Source organism: Protopterus annectens, chromosome 1.part2 (assembly GCF_019279795.1).
Source record: "Protopterus annectens isolate FY-2018-M chromosome 1.part2, PAN1.0, whole genome shotgun sequence".
Lineage (NCBI taxonomy): Eukaryota > Metazoa > Chordata > Ceratodontiformes > Protopteridae > Protopterus > Protopterus annectens.
The window spans coordinates 1,141,068,971-1,141,088,482 of record NC_056727.1 but is presented as its reverse complement, the minus strand read 5'-3'; the positions used below and the strand labels follow the sequence as shown (position 1 = coordinate 1,141,088,482).

The following is a 19,512-nucleotide window of genomic DNA, read 5'->3' as shown; positions in this document are numbered from 1 at the left end:
GGAGCTTTTTAAAGTGTGTGTGTGTGTGTGTGTGTGTGTGTGTGTGTGTGTGTGTGTGTGTGTGTGTGTGTGTGTGGTTGGTAGGGGGTTGCAAAATAACAAATCTGAGAGGTTCCCTCACTATTTTAGACTTTTAAGGATTACTTTGAGACTGCATCTCTCTAGATAGATTTTCAGCCATCTACCCATAAGAAAATAGGTGTTTTAAACAGTGCAAATAAAAATTAATGGCATTACCCAGCAAGGTTGAGATTCAAGTGATGGTTGTAGTCAGATTACATCAACAAAGTAATAACAATCTATGCCTGGCTTGAGAGTACAGGCCTTGCCAGATGATGTCAAGGGCAGCAGTTAGATGTAATCCATGAAGAAGAATTTACTGGTATTTGATGGCTCTTTAAAAAAGTAGAGGGATGGTAGACTACCTGTGAATTAATTGAGCATTAGTTGCTTATCTTTTCCCAGGTACAGTAGTAGGCATTATCCTACTAAACATTTGGTCTCCTGTGCAAATCAGTACAAACTTGATAAGTTCAAGCAGAGAAGGTCTTTTGAAAAGAGTCAGGTCTGAGAAGATGATGGACTCAAAGGCAGGCAGTAGATTTAGGGTGAGGAGAGGAAAGTGTTCTCTCTCTTATGCTGTAGCAGTCAGTATCATTTTCATAATATCCACCTCTTTTTTCTCTCCCCGTCTCTTCCTTCTCCCCCTTCAGATCTTACATCCTGAAAGTAAGTGGATTATAAATAACAGACAATTGGTAAAACAGGTCATATCCCCAAGCCATAAAATAGGGTTCATAACTTTTCCTTTCAAGGAATGCCTCTCATTTCTCCAGAGTAGAGCGAACTAACACGGCCATGCTTGATAGAACTCCTTTAGCTGAAGCAATGGAAAAGGCCTCCCCAAAATGGAGCCAAAGAAAGTGTTCCTACTTCACAGTATTTCTGGTTCCAAAAAGGTGATGCTTAGAGACCCATTCTAGAAGTCTCCTGGATGAACAAGTTTTTAAAGGACACCAAGTTCAGTATGCTAATTCTCCAAACACTGCTTCTGCTTTCTTTACAGTCTGCCTTAGTGACTCTACACTTAAACTAAATGTACTTACATGCCAATTCATGAGGACTGTGGACAGTACCCTGGGTTCAAGACTGGGCATGAGAATTTCCAGTTTATCTCCTTGCCCTTTGTTCTGTCTGCAGCACTCGTAGTATTTACTGAATGCTTAGCACTAGTTTGCCTATGTCATGACCCAAGGGATTCAGATTTACTCTTGCCTAGATGGGCTGTGGTTTAGTTTAATTGTCTTGTCCATTTTGGACTTTCCTCCGACTCTTCCCAAGCTAAGTCCTACTCCAGTAAAGCACAAATCAGAATAAGCTGTTTTTACCACACGATGTAGCATTACACTTGAGTAATGTCTTCTAGAACTTAAGCCAGAAGACAGCAATGTCATCATAGATATTTCTGAGGGCTCTGGTTTGTATATCGGTTTCTGTCCTCATGATCTCCCTCCAGCTAGGATTCACGAGGAGGATGTAGTTGTCCTGTGTAAAAACATAGGCTTCCTTTGAAAAAGACCCCGCTCCTGATTCTACTCCATCAATGAAGAATTCAAATGGTAGTCCCAGCAGATGCAAATAAATCAATGACTGTTATCTGTAGTCTCAGACCACCATGTGCCTTTGGGGGATCCTTGTACAGAAGGCACCTTGATCTCTTCTTTGACAAGTGGGCATGTTAGTTTTTAACAATGTATGGCTTTTATTATAGCCAAAAGGGCTTTCAAAAAGTTTTAGCAGCTAAGGGCCTTGAAAGTAATCACAGTTAACACCATGGTGATATAGTGCATAAACAGAAACAACCAATTTTTACCAGTTCTGTAAATAAACTTATGACAGCTTTTGTCATAACCTGTCACCTAGGTCTTTAGGTACAGGTGTCTTGTGTCTCCTCAAACTATAATGAAGCAAAGTCAAACAGGTCCAAGGGAAGCAGTCTTCTAGGTTCATAGGCAAGTGCTAGTCAGTCAGTCTACAGATTATTACAGGCCTAGCCAATAACCAGGCAATGATTAAAGGTGAGAATCAAACCCTGTAGCTTGTGCGTGTGAGGTAAACACGTATTATGCCAATCCCTAAACACTAAGCAATCAGTCTGCAGACTGTTACACACCTAAACAATAACTAGAGGTGAGAATCAAACCCTGTACCGTGTGACTTAGGCAACGCCTAACCCATTCAGTGAAAACTAGATCCCACAGTGTTCCAGGACCTAATGATAAGGTGTGGAAAACAAAAGATAGATTTGTTAATTTCCAGGGAGGACCACCTACTGTAAGGGTATTCTGTTCTGGATACCCTTGCAAAGAAGTATGTGTACTCAATACTCTCTCTATCTCCTGGAAAAGGGGTCTTTTGTTTGTTTTCCAGTCCATTCTAATAATCCTCAAAGTGATAGAAAAATGTCAAAATTGATAGAGCATTTGGTGCTGTTTTGTAAGTCCGTACATGGCCAAGACAGGTGTAGTACTGTTTAGTACTCCATTTGACCCGTGCTACTTCCACAAACCTGCACTTGGTTGACCCAAAAAGATGTGTCACTGTTGCATTTCAACCTCAGGATCTTGATGGTAGTAACATAAGTAGTCTCATCCTGACCCTATTTAAGGTTAATGTCCTGTAAGGGGGTAATGCATATTGTGCAAGAGGCAGGAAAACTTGGCATTAGAAAGTTATATGTAGCCAGATAGAAGAAGTTCTCTTCGTGGTCGGAACCAAGGGAAATGCCTGTAATAACTGCCACAAAGACTGAAATCTTGAAGCACATGGCAGAGCTATTGGTTAGTAGGATTTTCTGTCTGCCAAAGTGCAAGTAGCTTGCCTTCCCAAGGACCTTCCCCTTTCAGCCAACACTGCAGGAAGATATTCTTGGAGAGAGTTCTACAGTTAAAAGTACTTTAGGTTGCAGTTCCTCTCTTGAGACCTTAGTTTTGTGTGGGGAAAGTCTAACTATACTCTCAATGAACATGGCAACACTTTTTCTTGTTTGGAAAATGTTTTTTGGTGGCTGTATTGCCTTGACCAGGAGAATCTTTGAGCTTAAAGCTCTGATATACATTGCACAGTTTTTCACAAAGATGGCGTACACTTTAGAAATAAATAATCCTTCCTTATGCCACAAGTGGTATCTTGATTTCAAATATAAGCAGACATATCCACAAACAAGGTTGTTGCAAACCTGCACCTTCTAGATGTTCACAGATTGCTTAGGAATCACCTACTAAGAATTAAAGCATTCAGGCAGTTTGGACAGCTCTATGCCTGTTACACCAGGCAAACAGGAATGAATCATTTGGAAGCAAACATTGTCTAAATTGCTAGCAAACTGCATCATCTTTTGTTATGACATCGATGGGAAAACACTTGGAGGGGCATATTAGAGCTCACATTACCAGGGCAGGAACTGCCTTCTTTAAGAATGTATCAGCTCAGAGTATCTATGAGACTGTCATAGTTTACTGTGCCCATCTTCTCCAGACCTTATCAGCTGGACTTTCATTCTAGGATCAGACTAGCCTCATTATTGAAATGTTGAGAGTCACAACATCAAGTCCAGAAATGCAGATAAAACACCAAACATATAGAATAGGAAATATTGACCATTGCTTTTCTATTTTAAAGTTGTTTTTTGCAATGGGGCAAGCCCTTCTGCATTCCCTGATGAGAGGGTTTGCAATTACCCCACTTACCCAGGACTTGCATATACCAAAATTGAGGTTGCCATACCTAGAAGAAAAGGACATATTCCAAGAAATGTCAGTCCAGATTTTCTGTCATTCCCTCTCCACGTTCTGTGAAATGGCGTCATGAGTCTCGACTTTTCAAATGGTTACCATCAGGAGTAAGCTTTGCCACAGCCATTCCGTAAGGATATGCCGTGATTTTCTGTTTCTCATGGGGGCTTCTCCTGCATTTGTTTAAACCTATGGATTATGACTTATACTGCAGCAATGAGCCCCTACGCTGAACATTGTCACCATAACATAAGATGTTTGAGCAGATTTCCACAATTTTAACCTCTAATCCTCTGTCATGAGAGTGCAGAGAGCTGGATAAGGCAGTGCATTCAATCTAAACAGTAAAGGTATGTGCTAGACTGTTTTGTCAATAGGCACACCTCTGGGGAAAGCTCAAGAGTTAAGGAGGAACAACGTTCTGTGTCCCCATAGTCTTTACAGACCAGGGATAGAAGCAATTTGTGGCACCTAGGGCAGGACACACTTGCCAGTGGTCATCCTGCCAAAAACAAAGGAACTCTTAAGTAGTGTGGGGTGCTTTCTCATGTTGCCATGCTTTGCCCGATGTCTTGGGCTAAAGGTGGAGTCAGAATCCATTGTGTGGATGTTTGAAAGCTCTTGAAGTCAGGCTGAAAGAATGACATCTGCCTGTGGCTAATTCCTTGTAGATCATGCATCATACTGCAGCAGCGGCCCTACACAAATACCTGCAGTTATGGAGAATGTGCTCAAACGATTGCACTTGTTTTGATGACTTACAAATATTTTTAATTCTATTGTAATGTATTATTAAAAAGCAGTGTCAGTTTATTTTTGAAGGAAGGTATTATTTTTTTTTTGTTAGTGGATTAAGCATGTTATATATCTTTTAATTTAACAGCCAGCCAGCTTCTAAGGTTTCAAGGCGTCGTTCTGCACCCAAACCATTAGGCAGCTCAAGCTGAGCTGACTAAAAGACAGGTTTGGCTGCCAAGCCCTTCAGGGCTTTCCTGCCACCAAAGAGAGCGCTTCTGTGCAGGCTTTCAAGGATTGACAGTTGGCTTGGGCTGTTCCATTGGTGAGCAAATAAGTTCCCTGTGGGAAAAACCTCCCACATTTAATATTTTATTATTTGAACTTACTTTCTTATTAAAAGGAAAATATTTTTTATGTTGGAAAAAAAGTGTTTTTGATGACTGTCCTGTGGCTTAACTGTACAGATCTCATTTGCTACCTTGAGAGACTGCAATGTGATTGAAAAGCTGCTTCAAATATCCTTTTTGTTCATAGACGGGGTTGTAATTTTCTTCCAGTTTTCCTCTACCCTTTAGGTGTTAGGTGTGGTACTTGTTCTAGAATTAGTGGGTTTTTGTTCTAGGATTAGTTGGGTTGGTTTGTAGCTGGTATTTTTTTGTACTGTTTGTTTTTGTTTGTTCTTGTAGCATTCCCACCTTTTTGTTTGTTTTTAAAAAAAAGGCAGTTAGTATAGTGGTGTTACTGTTGGGTTCCTGTCAGCATTTAGAATGTTAAAAACGCCAAATTTAATTTAATCGAACTGAAATGTTCAAAATCTCAGAAGAGCGAACTGATGGAACATCGATTTCTTTCCCAGGGAAAGAATTTGGTGGGCCATCATCAGAGTTTACTATTTCCTCCACTGTGGTGCGGTCTTGGAGCTGGTATATTTAAGTTGATGGGGTGTGAGGGGACAACCCCCCATGTTGGGGGGGGGGCGAAGCTCCCCACTTCTGTCAGTGTATAAAGTATTGAATTTTTTTTTTGCATGGAACACCGATTTAATCAATGTTCCTTCAATTCGCTCTTCTGAGATTTCGAACATTTCAGTTCGATTAAATTGCATTCGGCGTTGTCAGCATTCGATATGCTGATATAGATCCGTTACTATTATTGCTGTTGTGTGCTTTCTTCTAATTAGGTCATTGGGTCGATAGGTAATTGTGCTGTTGATTTTTGGATAGCTGCTGTGTTTGCTGTGTAATTTGCTTTCTTTTCTCCTCAGCTGTTGTTACTGTGGATAAGGAGAAGTATAAAGGTTTTATAAAACTGTGTGGCTTGTGGCCACAAGCTACTTTCTCAGGATGCACACAACTGGCGCATCTATGGCCTTTGCATGCTGCACCTTCTTTGATGTCGAGTTTAGTATTTGTCCTGGGTTGGCAGCTTTGCAGCCTAACAGGTGCCAAACAGAATTGTTCATAGGTTAGTACTAAGCTAACTGCCCTTGTGAGCCATTGTAAGCCTAGCCAATTATCCCTTGTGAGACTCAAACCCTGCACCTTGTGTTTGTAAGGCAAACACCTTAACCATTAGGCCACCCTCCCAACCTTTGTTGAAGGGCTTGTTTCCCTCAGCAGATATTTCTGCTTCTTCCTTATGTCCATCACCTATGAAGAAGCTTGACAAGGGTGATGAGGGTCGAGGCATGGAAAAGGACCCAGAAGTACAGGAAAAGGACTGATGACCTCAAACAAGCAGATCCCAGTCCTTCTGATCTACTAGACCTGAAGGTCTACCAGTCTTCAGCTCCTCTGGCTGCTTCAGTGCCAGGGTCAGCTCCTTTCTTCCAGAACCATTCCTCTATGGTACTGCCATCGGGGAAATTAGTATACCCTGCTCTTTATATCTCTGCCACTTTTTAGCCAGAGGTGGGGCTGGTTTGGGTAGGTTACACTCCCCCCTTCTTTCCAGTCTCTCAGTGGGAATCCTCACCCAAGTCTTCCTTTTTTCTAGCTTAGATCTGAAATTCTCTGGTTCGGATCCATTCATTGGATCTCATTTCTGGAAGAAGGAGATTGAAGCCCTCTCCATTGACCTTGTCTGCTTGGTCTGCCCACTTGATTGGGAGTTTGAGGTCTTCGGGTTTGGAACAACTGATGTGTTCATTGCAGTTCCATATTCAGCTAGGCTCTTTCCTGCCATCTTGGCTCCACTGTCAGAGGGTCCGGCTCTGTCCTTCACTTTCCCTTCCCCGGCCCTCTGGGATTTATGATTCTGGTTTCTTTGTTGCCGAGGTCGGCTCTGCTGGCTTGGCCACTTCAGACACCAACCCCTTTCTTGGCCTCCACAATTCGGGCAGCATACAAGCTGGAAGTGCCTTGGGAGGAAAGAGTTTGATGTGGATCTGGGTTTGGGTTGACCGTCTGAGTTTTGGAGTCATCCCTTCTCCTTGGGAGCTCGGCATTCAACAGTTCATCTGTGGTCTCTGTGGCCCACCAGACCAATGAGGATCTGCTATTCCAGATTCTTTTTGGTACCAAAGACGAACAAGGACCTAAGACTAATTTTGGGTTTGAGCAAGTTGAAACATTATGTCAAGTAGACCAAGTTTCAAATGGTCGCTGTGCAGTCCATTCTACCTCTGTTGGGGAAGGGCGATCGGATGTGCTTAATTGATCTCAAGGATGCCTACCATTATATAAAGATTGCGAGGCACTCCAGGAAATTTCTGTGCTTTTGAGTGGTAACCAATCATTTTCAGTTCTGAGCACCGCTGTTTAGGCTCACCACAGCCCCCTTGGTGTTCACCTGGTGTATGGCAGTCTTGGTAGCCTGATTCAAGCTGCAGGGCTTAAAGGTTTTTCCATATCTGGACGATTGGCTCCTTACCACTTCCACAGCAACGTCAATGATCAAAGCTCATGACTGCTTTCTCCAGTTATCTCTCCTTACACATCACAGTGAACTAGGAGATGTCTGGATTAAAGCCTGTTCAAGTGTTGGAGTTCATTAGTTCATTGGCCGCTATTTGAATACAGTTTTTCAGACAGCAAAGCTCTCAGTCGAAAGTTTTCTGCAAGCACAAACGTCTCATCTACTTCTGTCTCACAAACTCCATCATCCATGATTCTGAAGCTCTTGGGACACATGGCAGCATTGATTTGCCTTGTGCTCTTAGTGAGGTGCTAATGAGGATCTTGCAGTGGATGTTGGCAGCTCAGTGGCCATGGTAACACATCCCATGAATTTTCCAGTGGCCGTAAACAGTTTTTGGGCTCAGATCAGATGGTGGTTTGAATTCAGTTTTGTCACTGATCGACCTTTTGTTCCTCCCCAAACTCGGGCCATGGTCACTACAGATGCCTGTCTTCTGGGGTGGGGAGAGGGCATTTTGAAGGGAAGATTGTCCAGGGAATGTAGTCCATTGAAGGCCACTCTCCACATTAGTGTCTTGGAGATGAGAGGTCCTGCTAGCATTGCAGTCCTTTCAAGACCTTCTTCCCAAGGGTATGATCTTGGTCCAGATGGAACCATGTCTGTAGTTTGGTACCTTAACAAGCTTAGGGGACTCTTGCCCTGTTTGTTGGGTAGTCAAGAGGGTGTAGCAGTGGGAGATTTCCTGTCAACAATTTCTGATCACAAAGGAAATCCTGGGGAGGTCCAACATCTTGGTGGACAGTTTAAGCAGCATCATCTTCATTCCTCATGAGTGATCCCTGAACTCAGAAGTACCAGCTCAGTTTTTCTGATGCTGAGGCACCCCTTGCTGTGATCTGTTTGCCACCCTGTCCAACATGAAGCGCATCAGTTTTTATGCTGTTTCTCACCAAGGGGACAGTCCGCAAGAGATGCACTTCTGTATGCTTGGCCCCCTGGTCTCTTGTACTACTGTCTGCTGACTCATCTCATAGTAAAATGTATTTCAGAAGGCAGCCCTTTTTCCGAACCACTGTAATTCTTATTGCCCCATTATGGCCCCAACAAGTTTGGTTTCCATTGATGTGTCCTCACCTCTGACACCCAATTTGGGTGCTTGACCTCATTCCAGGGTTGATTTCCCATCCTGCAGGGATCTCACTACCTAACCTTCATAGCCTCAGGTTAACCACATGGTTTCCCCAGTTCCAGTTATGGTTAAAGATCACACATTCTCTGACAGAGTTATCAAAGTTTTGTCTTTTTCCCAGAAGCCTTCTATATGAAAGATCTATGCTAGTAAGTAGAAACACTTGCTGCGTGGGCTTTGTCTAAGGGTATAGACCCTTTTGCAGCCCCACTTGATGCTATTCTGGATTTCTTTGCTGATCTTTTTCAATCTGGTTTGAGTTATTCTATTATTAAAGTTCAGCTTCCTGCTATTTTTGATTTTCACATAGGCAGAGATAACACTCCCATGGCTGCTCTAAAGATCTCTAAAGCTTTCTTTAGGGGTACTTTCTTAAGACCACCAGTTTGGGATCCCATCCCTCCTTGGGGTTTGCTGTTGATGCTGCAAGTATTAGGTCTGTGAGCTGCATACATTTTCTTCTTTTGATTTTCCATAAGGACAGGATTACCCAGACTAATCCCTCCTTTTTGCTCAAGGTAGGCTCAGAGTCTACTTTGAACCAACTTATTCACTTACCCGTATTCTTCCTAAGCTTTAGTAATAAAGGTGAATATTTGCTGTATTGTCTGGACTTTCATAGACAACTGAGAATTTGTTTGGACAGGACCAAAGTCTTTAGACTCTTTGTTTCCATTGTCTAAGGTGATCTAATTCAGTTAGCTTTCTGATTGCATTTCCTTTGTGTGCAATTTGAGAGGAAAGACCTTACCCAGCAAAACCCTAAGGGCATTCTACTAAGGCAGTGGCAACTTGTACCACTTTTTTCTCCAAAGACTCTATTGATGACATTTCTGCCGCTACTACTTGGGCAAACACTCATACTTTGTCCCATTACAAACTGGATGTAAAATCGAGGTTCAGCGCCTCTTTGGGATCCAATATTCTGCAAAATATCCTGTCCAGGTTGATACGTGGCTGGGGACTCTGTCCCACAGGTTGAAGCCAGACGGAAAAGAAAACATCAGAATCTGATTCAATAACCAACAAGTTGAACTGGCTGGAAACAGACAACACAGGATCTATCATTATGATAGGTTCTCAACTTTTCTTTCTTCTTTTCCTGAAGAGATTCAAGATTTGAATCTGTAGAGGAAAATAATGTGACAGATGCAGGTTTTTCTTCTCATATTTCTGATTCAGATTTAGAAGAGGGCATAGTATCTGAACCTGTCTGTGAGGGATTCTCTTTATCTGAGACTATTTCCAGAAAGTGCCAGTGTTTTTAGTGGGGGAACACTGAGGTTTCTCAGTGCCTCAGAAAATATTATGATTTTTTACAATTGGAATTCCTACAGCCTGCACCCATTCCCTGTAATGTCATCATTGCAGGATGTGTTTTTGGCCAGTGTTGTTTTTTTTTTTTTTTTTGACTGCGAGCCTGCTGCATCTTTGTTTTTATACACTTCTCCTAGACCTGACCCAGCAGCTATCACTTTAGTTAATCCAACTGCTGCAAAACACTTTAATTCTAATCCTTCTCTTTCAGACAAGATGGTAAAACAATTGATAAGTTTGGGAAAAGCGTGTTTTCTGCAACTTTAATTTTTAGAATTTTGAATTGTCAGGCTCCTGTGTTAAAATTTATTCTAATTGTAAAAGTATGAAGAATGTTTTGTCTACAGTTCCCTTGTGATTAAAATCTACTTTGTATTCTTTAGCTTCTTCCATTTCTCAGGTCACAACTAATTGATTTGTGTGTGTATATAACTGTAATAGCTATCGCATCCAGGGCTGTGGCCACTAGCACTGTGTTGCGGAGTTTTGTCTGGCTTCATTCTCAGAACCTCCCATAAGATATAAAAAAATAGATTTTATATTCAACTTTAGATATAGACTTAATTTATGGAACTCTTGCTGCAGAGGTTATTAAAAATGTGATGAGACAGGTAAATTGATTCATGGAATCCCTCAGATTTTTCAGGCCTTTTTCTCTAAATTTTTCAAGGGATTTTTGGCTGTCTTATCCAGTTTTGGCAAAAAACAAAACAAACATTCTCAGCAAAATTTTGGTAAGAAAATGTTTAAAAAGCAATGGCTGTGTGATTCCAAAAAGAAAGCATTACCCTCCCCCAGTATAAAAGACAGTCAAATAAAGCCAATTGACTGTATAACAGACCTTGCCCCCTCCTCCCACCCTGGCAGTCCTTATACTTTCCAGAAAGTCTTGAGTCTCCATTTCTCTGTTTGGCAACAGATTGTTTCAGATAAATGTGTACTGATGCTGATTTCAGCAAAGTTACAGGTGGCAATGGGATGAAATTCCTCCTTTCTAGAGAATTATCCTATGTCTACCAGACCAACCCCCTCTGTTTTCTCCTGTCCTATAACACTTGCTGCCTCAGAAGAAACAGTTCCTCCTGCCCAGTTGGGAAAGAGACTTTATACAAGAAAGTTTTTTAGTGACAAAGAAGTAAAATGCCTGGAGACCAGATCTAGATATTTCTTTCCTAAACCAGTATGCATAGTGCCCAAATTCAAAATGTTTTCACTTAACAATTTGTTACTCCTTCTTCCACTTTTGAGATTTTTGGTAACCTTAGATTTAAAAGATGCTTATTATGTTCGTACGTACCCAGATTTCAGGCATTTCTTAAGGTTTGGTGTGCCTGAATCACATTATCAGTTCTGTGCCTTAACCTTTGAGCTAGCCACTGCTCCAGGAGTATTCACATTTTCTAGCCGCTAGTTAATTGCAGGCTACAGGCTATCTAAACATTTCCATATTTAGGTGGCATACTTATCTTTGCAAAGTCTTTTTCAAAGTATCAGGAATCTCTCACTTAGGTGAGAGATCTCCTACACAGGCTGAGATATCAAGAGAACATTCAGAAGTCTTTTGGCCCCATTACACAGGATTGTGTTCCTGGGTTGTCTGTTAGACTCTTCAGTACAAATAGCTTTTCTTCTCAGGAAAGAATAGATCTATATTTAGATCTATTCCAGAGGTTTTCCCTTTACACTTCGATCACAGAGAGGGAAAACCTCAAGATTCTTTGTCTCATGTCATCCATGATTCTCATGATACCTCTTACAAGACCCTACATGAGAAAGATACAGTGGTATCTAAAGTTTCTTTGGTCCCAGCAGCGACTCCACATGAGAAAGATACAGTGGTATCTAAAGTTTCTTTGGTCCCAGCAGCGACTCCACATGAGAAAGATACAGTGGTATCTAAAGTTTCTTTGGTCCCAGCAGCGACTCCACATGAGAAAGATACAGTGGTATCTAAAGTTTCTTTGGTCCCAGCAGCAACTCCACATGAGAAAGCTACAGTGGTATCTAAAGTTTCTTTGGTCCCAGCAGCGACCCCACAGGAGAAAGCTACAGTGGTATCTAAAGTTTCTTTGGTCCCAGCAGCGACCCCACATGAGAAAGCTACAGTGGTATCTAAAGTTTCTTTGGTCCCAGCAGTGACTCCTCATAAGAAAGATACAGTGGTATCTAAAGTTTCTTTGGTCCCAGCAGCGACTCCAAATGAGAAAGGTACAGTGGTATCTAAAGTTTCTTTGGTCCCAGCAGCGACTCCAAATGAGAAAGGTACAGTGGTATCTAAAGTTTCTTTGGTCCCAGCAGCGACCCCACATGAGAAAGATACAGTGGTATCTAAAGTTTCTTTGGTCCTAGCAGCGACCCCACATGAGAAAGATACAGTGGTATCTAAAGTTTCTTTGGTCCCAGCAGCGACCCCACATGAGAAAGATACAGTGGTATCTAAAGTTTCTTTGGTCCCAGCAGTGACCCCACATGAGAAAGATACAGTGGTATCTAAAGTTTCTTTGGTCCCAGCAGCAACCCCACATTTCTTTGGTCCCAGCAGCACCCCACATGAGAAAGATACAGTGGTATCTAAAGTTTCTTTGGTCCCAGCAGTAACACCCATATCTTTTCAAATTCCAGTTCTGGGATTTGCGAAAAGAGAAATCACTTGGTGGAGACATCAGATATCCCTGAATCTAGGTTTCCCCTTCTCTCCTCCTGCTCCAAAGCAGTCAGTCACAACAGAAGTCTCAGGCTTTGCTTGAGGAGCACTGTCAAAGGAGATAAAAATGCAAGGTGCCTTTGACAACAAAGACAGACCCAAACACACAAAGATAAAAGAGATGATTGCCCTTATCAAGGCACTCAAGTCTTGGAATTACCTTAAGTCCTCAGGAACTCCTCAAATTGTCAAATATAATACTATAGTGGTATGGTACATAAACAAGCAAGGAGGACCCAAATCTTATGTCTTATGCAAACTTGTCACTTTAGCATGAAGCATAGCTTTACAGCACAGTCTCACTCTACAGGCATCCTACCTTCCATCAGAGCAACCAGCACATTTGGGGATTGTGTTTTTCTGGTTTTGCAATATTTGTTTGTTACTTTTCTATGTCCTGTCTTATTCCTCTGTCAAGGTTAATTTCTCAGCCATTTTGGCATGTCTGTCCATGGATTCTCATGTCAACATATTTTTTGGAAGAGGTGTTACATAAGAGACCTCCAAGAAAACCAGTGCCTCCTCCTTGAGATCTTAATTTTGTGTTAGAGAAGCTAACACTTGCTTCATTTAAACCTGCTCATCTGGCCTACTTGAGGTTCTTAATAAGGAAAACAGTTCAACTGATTGCTCGAACATCTGCAAGAAGATTATTTTTAAGTTGAAGGCATTTTTGGTGGGTCAACCTTATCTAATTTTCCGCAAAGACAGGGTTTCTTTGAGAACTAATCCTTCTTTTATGCCTAAAGTGGTATCTGAGTTTGCTCTAAGTGAACTTATCCATCTCTTAGTGTTTTGTTCCCTGAACCCAAAAACAAGAGAGGAATGATGCTCCATGCCTTGGATGTCCACAGAAAACTCTGATACTATAGTGACACAATAAAATATTTCAGAACCACCAATCATTCCGTTTCTTGTGAAGATCAGAAAGGACAACCTGTCTCAAAGCAGACTATTTGTAAATGGTTGTCTCAGGGTATTACCTTTTGTTATTACCACCGCAACAAAATTATTCCAGGCAGGACCGATGCTCATTCTACCAGGGCCTTAGCTTCATCTCTGGCTATTTGAAAAGGATTTGACTCAAAGTGTTCTAGTAGCACCAGCTTGATCCTCTGTACATACTTTTGCAAAGCATTTCAAACTAAATTCCTTTTCTAGGTCTAGGTCAGGTTTGCTAGGACCATATAGCTTAGATACCCTTATACCTAATGCTGCTGCAGCAGTGATCAATATGATGAACATATTACAGCATAAGAAAACTTACCGTAGCAGTAGATGTTCAAATGATCACTGCTGCTGTAACGCCTCCCTCCCTCCCTCCATCCCCTTTGGTATCTTTATGTCATTGTGTCGACATTTTTTTTTGGGGGGGGGGGGGGTTGTTTTTTTTTTGTTTGTTCCTGGCAATAATATCCTCTCTGGGTTTAGCTGCCTACTCCCAGTTGACATGAAAGCTCTGAAGGGCTTGACAACCAAACACGTCTTTCAGTCAGCTTAGCTCAAGCTGTCACAGTTTGGGTGAGTGGAAGGTGCTGTGAAGCTTTGGAAGCTGGACAGCTGTTATATCCTTAGCAGGGTATAACCTATATAGCTTAGTCTACTACAGCAGTGATCATTCGAACATCTATTGTTATGGTAAGTTTACTTGCACAATTTTAGTGCATGCATTTGTGGGGTGTTGTATGATTCGGTTTTCTCATGGCAAAAGTTTCACATTATATTTTTATGACAAATGTAATTTTCTGTCTGCTTGATTTCTCTAGGTTTTTTATATAATATTTATTTATTTAGTTTGTGAAGGAAATGGACCCTTTTCCTAAATCAGGGCATAAAGTCCACCAAATCAGTTTTGTTTCAGTTTTTCCTCTGTTTTTGACAGAAATGCAGATGGAACATCCTGCTATCCTTAAAGGTCCTTTGCTTTTGTTTTAATTTAACTTTATAGTGTGGAATCAGTAGGGGCGGCCACGGTGGTGCAGCTGTTAGAGTTGCTGCCTCACAGCAAGAGGTTCTCCGGTTCGATCCTCAGCTGGGGTGTCTTCTGTGCAGAGTCTGCAATGCATGTCCTCCCTGTGGTCGCGTGGGTTTCCTCCCACATCCCAAAGACTTGCTGTAGGTGGATCAGATACTCTAAATTGGTCCTAAGCTTAAGTGCGTGCTTGTATGTGCTTTACGTGGAAGGTTGGGCGCCGGGCTGGCAACTTGACACTGTAAAAACTCCACTGCCAGTCATGGGTAGACAGGTGATCCACTGTGGCGACCCCTAACTGGGAAAAGCCGAAAGAAGAAGTGCGGAATTAGTAGAGTTAATTTAGTAAGTTGATAGTATCCAGTGATGCAGACTCGTGTAGGGGTGTTGATTACTAGTGCCCATTTCAAGACATGACTCTCCAACTTTCCACAAAAGTTAAACAGAGGAGGGCAGTCCTACTTTTCTAGGATTTGTGGTCTCTCTCTATAACATTGGCTTAGGCTGTAGATTAGCCGTGCTGAAAAACAACAATGTAGAAAAATGTTTCCAGTTGGTTTTTCATCTGTACTTGACAAGTGGTGTTTTCTGGGTATCTCCTTATTTGATATAGCCCAAAAATCAGATGTTTTTCTGCCACTATTTATACACGATGTGTCATTACCACATTCCTTAATTGTATTAAACATAATTTTTTGCAGAATACAAGACACGAGGAAAAATAATTTTGATGACAAGCAAGTGTAGTTAGTGTTGTCAGCGGTTAGCTCACAAGCCAGTAATTGCTGCTAGTGCAGTCCAATGTGGCCCTTGACGTTTCACAGTTCACTGGTCAAAGTATGTATGGTGCTAGTTAGTTACAAGTGTCATAATGTATCTGGACTGAGAAGTGAAACTTGTAAGTAAATTTATTGCTCCAGTGGCAAAGTAATCATTTAATGCTTGCAGTATTCTGAATCACTTTGGCTCTTGCCTTGCTTTAAAATTCAACAGAGCTCTTCTTTTACTTTAAAAGTGACACGTGGCTTATTACATTAAAAACATCTGGGCTAGTTGATTTCTGGAATATTTTCTAGTGACAAGGTGGTAGATTTTCATGGGTATACTGCATTCCACTGAAGCTCTGTGAACATATTTGTCTGTGCATTGTACAGCCATTTGCAGAAGTGAAGTATGCTGTGTCACTTTCTCAACTGAGTCGATGTTCACCACTTCCGAATTCTTGTTCCTGCTGGGATTCATAGGCCATGCAGATTATTCTTGGCATAATTTTGCTTGTCCAGAGCATATTGCAATTGGCGCATGCTTGAAGTCGGGTCAGGAGGAACGTTCTTAAGAAAAGTGAGGATTATCCAGTATGTACAAGCACCAAGGTAATGAATGCACTGGGTAGCTTTGTGACAGTTCATATGTAATCTAAAGCAGAAATTCATTGCAGAGTATGGTTTGAAACGGTATTTAATGAGACCTTCCCAATATGCTTCATAAAGCGAGCTCAGTGATACATTCCTTGGAAGCCTCTTCCTCTAGTTCCATTTTATGCAGAGTAGGTACTTGGAGAGAGTTTTCCTTCAAGGATTTAACCATGTGGGATATGTCATAGATTACAAGTCCAGCAATAGTGTTCAGGCATGAGATTCCAAAAACTGGTTAAAACACCAAATACTTTTTAAGAGTTGTCTGTACTTTACCTCACAAACTTCAGCAGAATGCTCATGACCTTTTTCTGCATTCATAGGTTCTCAAATCCAACTGTATGTACTTGTTAGGTTTGGGGATTGTCTGACATTGTGGCTTTTAAGACAGGGAAAGGGACCTAGAAGGACCTGTATGGATGCATCACAGCTAAGGTAAAATTTGATAGAAAGGAAATGCAAGTAAGATAAAGCTATTCTTTATGTGAGAGAGGGGTTAGCATGAAGAAACTATAATGCAGTATCTTAAGAAGTCTTTACTTCCAGAGAGCTGATCCATGTGGTGGTGCTTTTTAGTGTTTTCCACACAGACTAAATGCCAGCAACAGTTGCTGCTCTGTCTTTAGACAGTTTAGGTAAAGCAGTTGTGGCATTGCAGTCTGAAGCTGGTTAAGTACTGGAAGATTGTCACTGTAAACTGTTTCTGTTAATCGATTCCTTGGGAAATGAATTGCTGAGAAGTGATAATTTGTGCAGTCATGCTGTGCATTCAGCAGGGTTTTCACATGGATTCTTCCTTTGACCTCATTTGTGTATTGAAAAGCTGTAAGCTGCTGTTTTTATTTCTGTGTTTTTTTTAACTCGACAGGATGACTCGCGAGAACCTTGAATGTGTGAAGGCCTCTCTGTCTGGATTGGTTCCTTGTTGCATAGAGTATCCGCTTACCTCTGTTTCTCAGCACACTTTCACATACTCTGCTTTTGTCATCTTGAATGCTAGGTTCCCCAGCCCCATCCCCCGCTAAAAGCACAGCAGGCACCACCAATCAAGAGGAGGCTGCAAGAATCTTGGCAGAGAAACGTCGCCAGGCCCGTGAGCAGCGTGAACGAGAGGAGCAGGAGCGACGAGAACAGGAAGAAAAGGAGCAGTAAGTTGTACCTCATTTATGCATGCGCCCTAATCCCCAGAATGCCTGCCTAAATTGTGAAATTCAAAATTGCTACCACATTGATGGGACAACAGTCGTTCTCATTGAAGTTGCTTGTGGTTTGTATACGGTGCCACAAAATGTTATGTTTGAGCTGGAAAATTCACTGTTTGCTGCTGTTTGTGAAGAAACGTATCTAATTTTTACGATTTTCACCATCCATAGAGGCTAATGAAGCTCTGTCTTCTGGTTTCAGGGATATGTGGTAGTAGCATATCCAGTTAGAATCACAAGCAGATGTTACATTAATAACTTCAGTAACACGTGTGCAATAGTTATGCATGTATGCATTTTTTTTTATGTAAAATTTGGGACTAGTCATTAATGCGGCTGATGACTACATAAATGACAATTGGTTTATAAATTGATGAAAGTTTGTAGGAGTGTAGTATCACGTGGACTTGTGCATTTTAGAAAAGTCATGGCCTTGTTCATCCTTTTGTAATGTTAAGACTGTAGTATCAGCACAGTATCACTTCTTCAGATCCTGCTTTACTGCTGTTTGCATTGGCATTAATCACAAATGGCTACAGGCTGTTTGCTTTGGGTTGGAATTCTTTTTTTGTATAACTTTTCCATTCAGTGGAACTACCACTTATATTTTCATTCCTAGGTAAGTAATTTACTTCATCTTTGGTAAAAGTCTTCCAGTTTTGACTGCTGCTCTAAGTGCCATTTTGTTTGTATGGATGTATTTGTGTTGCTTGGAGTTGGATCAGGCTTTGGTTGCTGCTTCTTTTCATAGGGTATAGGTGTGGTTGCCATATTTTCACTATGGAAAAAGGCTGCTTTAAGAACTGTATTTTATGTGGTCATAAACTGCCATCTTGGGACTGCCATGTGGAACATACTGTGTGCAGGGGAGCTTCCCATCTCAGGAATCTTTGCTCTGTTTGTGAAAAATTAATGAGAGATCCTTGATCGATTACAAAAATAAGTGTAAACTAAAAGATTTAATTTCATGTGGTGAAAGACAGATTATTTCCATCTCCAATATTTATATGAGAGATAGAAGATTCATAAAAATAATAAAGAACAAAGCATAAAGTTGTGAAGCTTAAAGGAAATGAGAGATTTTAAGAAATTTCCTCTCTTCTTCCCTTGAGAAGGAATGTTCCTTGTAGGAAAGAGAAGAGAAGGAGGTCTTCTGTAGAGTCTTGTGTTTGTCTATAATTTCATTGAAAATGGTCAGTGGATACCTCCTTGGGACCAAGGACAGGATCACATCAACTTGACTGCGAATTGTCCCTTTTGGAGGTGGATCTGAACTACATTTCTTATTCCAGGCCCTCCTGTGTAAGGTCTGTCTTTTCTTCAGGTCCTTTCAAAACATACACAATGACAAACTTTCTCAGAACATGCTTACAAACTCAAGTGGAATTGAACCTCCTCCTCTCTCCTTGTTTTGGGCTTGACCATGAAACTGCCCTGCCAATAAGGCCTTCTGACTCCTCCTTGGCTATTTCCCTATGTTAATTAGGTCAAGGCAACCCAACTTGCCCCTGACTTTGATGCCAATGACACTGGCATCTCCTGGGTCAATTTTGTTAGCAGATGCTTCCACTGGCCTTGGAATTTGGGGGCCGTGAGTTAAATGCTCTGGTTGGCACTGCCACTTTCAGTGTTAACATGTGAATTACTGGCCTTTGAATCCCTGGGGCTGGGAATTTCAGCATGGCCATTGGCTTTGAGGCTTTCTTCTTTGAGGATTGGTGTTGGCACTATACCCCTTTCTGCATGGACCAACATTGGCCCTTTGCCATTAGAGTTTTTGGTGCCAGCAGCAGTACTGATGACAAGCTTTGTTCTGGTGCTTTAGCCACATTTGCAGAAGATTCCCCCTGATCAGTTTCATCAGCAGGGCCAGTGTTAGCATTTTGGGGGCCTCCAGCAAAGTGTCAAGTTGGGAATCCCCAGACACTTTGTCTAAGTATGACTCTTCACTACCACCCCTTCAAAGCAAACTTTTAGATTACATAGCAGACTTTTAGGAGTACTAGTATACACATACAGAACTGTTCTTTGACAGGCCATACTACTTAGTATGCACGTACAGAACAATGTTCTTTAACAGGTCTGTGTATACACAACAAAAGCTTTAATGGGGTCCCCCACACTTAAGGATGATTGGGGTCCCCGCAGTTTCAGGTAGTTTGGGTGCCTAAAGCTGGTTGTGATGATAGCTTTAGTGAAGAGAATGTCTATCAGGAGGATTTAACTAAGCCAAGGACACTTGTCAGTGTTAAAACGTAATTATGAAGCCTGCTACTTGAGAAAACACGGTTACTAAAACTAGAGATATCTGTGAATTATTCA

At 41.5% G+C, this 19,512-nt stretch overlaps 1 protein-coding gene across 2 annotated transcripts in view; it reads left to right on the top strand.

Moving 5' to 3' along the window:
• Positions 1-19,512, top strand: part of LOC122792264 (MAP7 domain-containing protein 1-like) — a 1,483,077-nt gene that overhangs the window by 1,181,499 nt on the left and 282,066 nt on the right. For both annotated transcript variants that reach the window (XM_044060015.1, XM_044060014.1), the window contains one exon: positions 16,989-17,136. In XM_044060015.1, the coding sequence (XP_043915950.1) occupies positions 16,989-17,136 (148 nt within the window). The remainder of the gene's footprint in view (positions 1-16,988; positions 17,137-19,512) is intronic.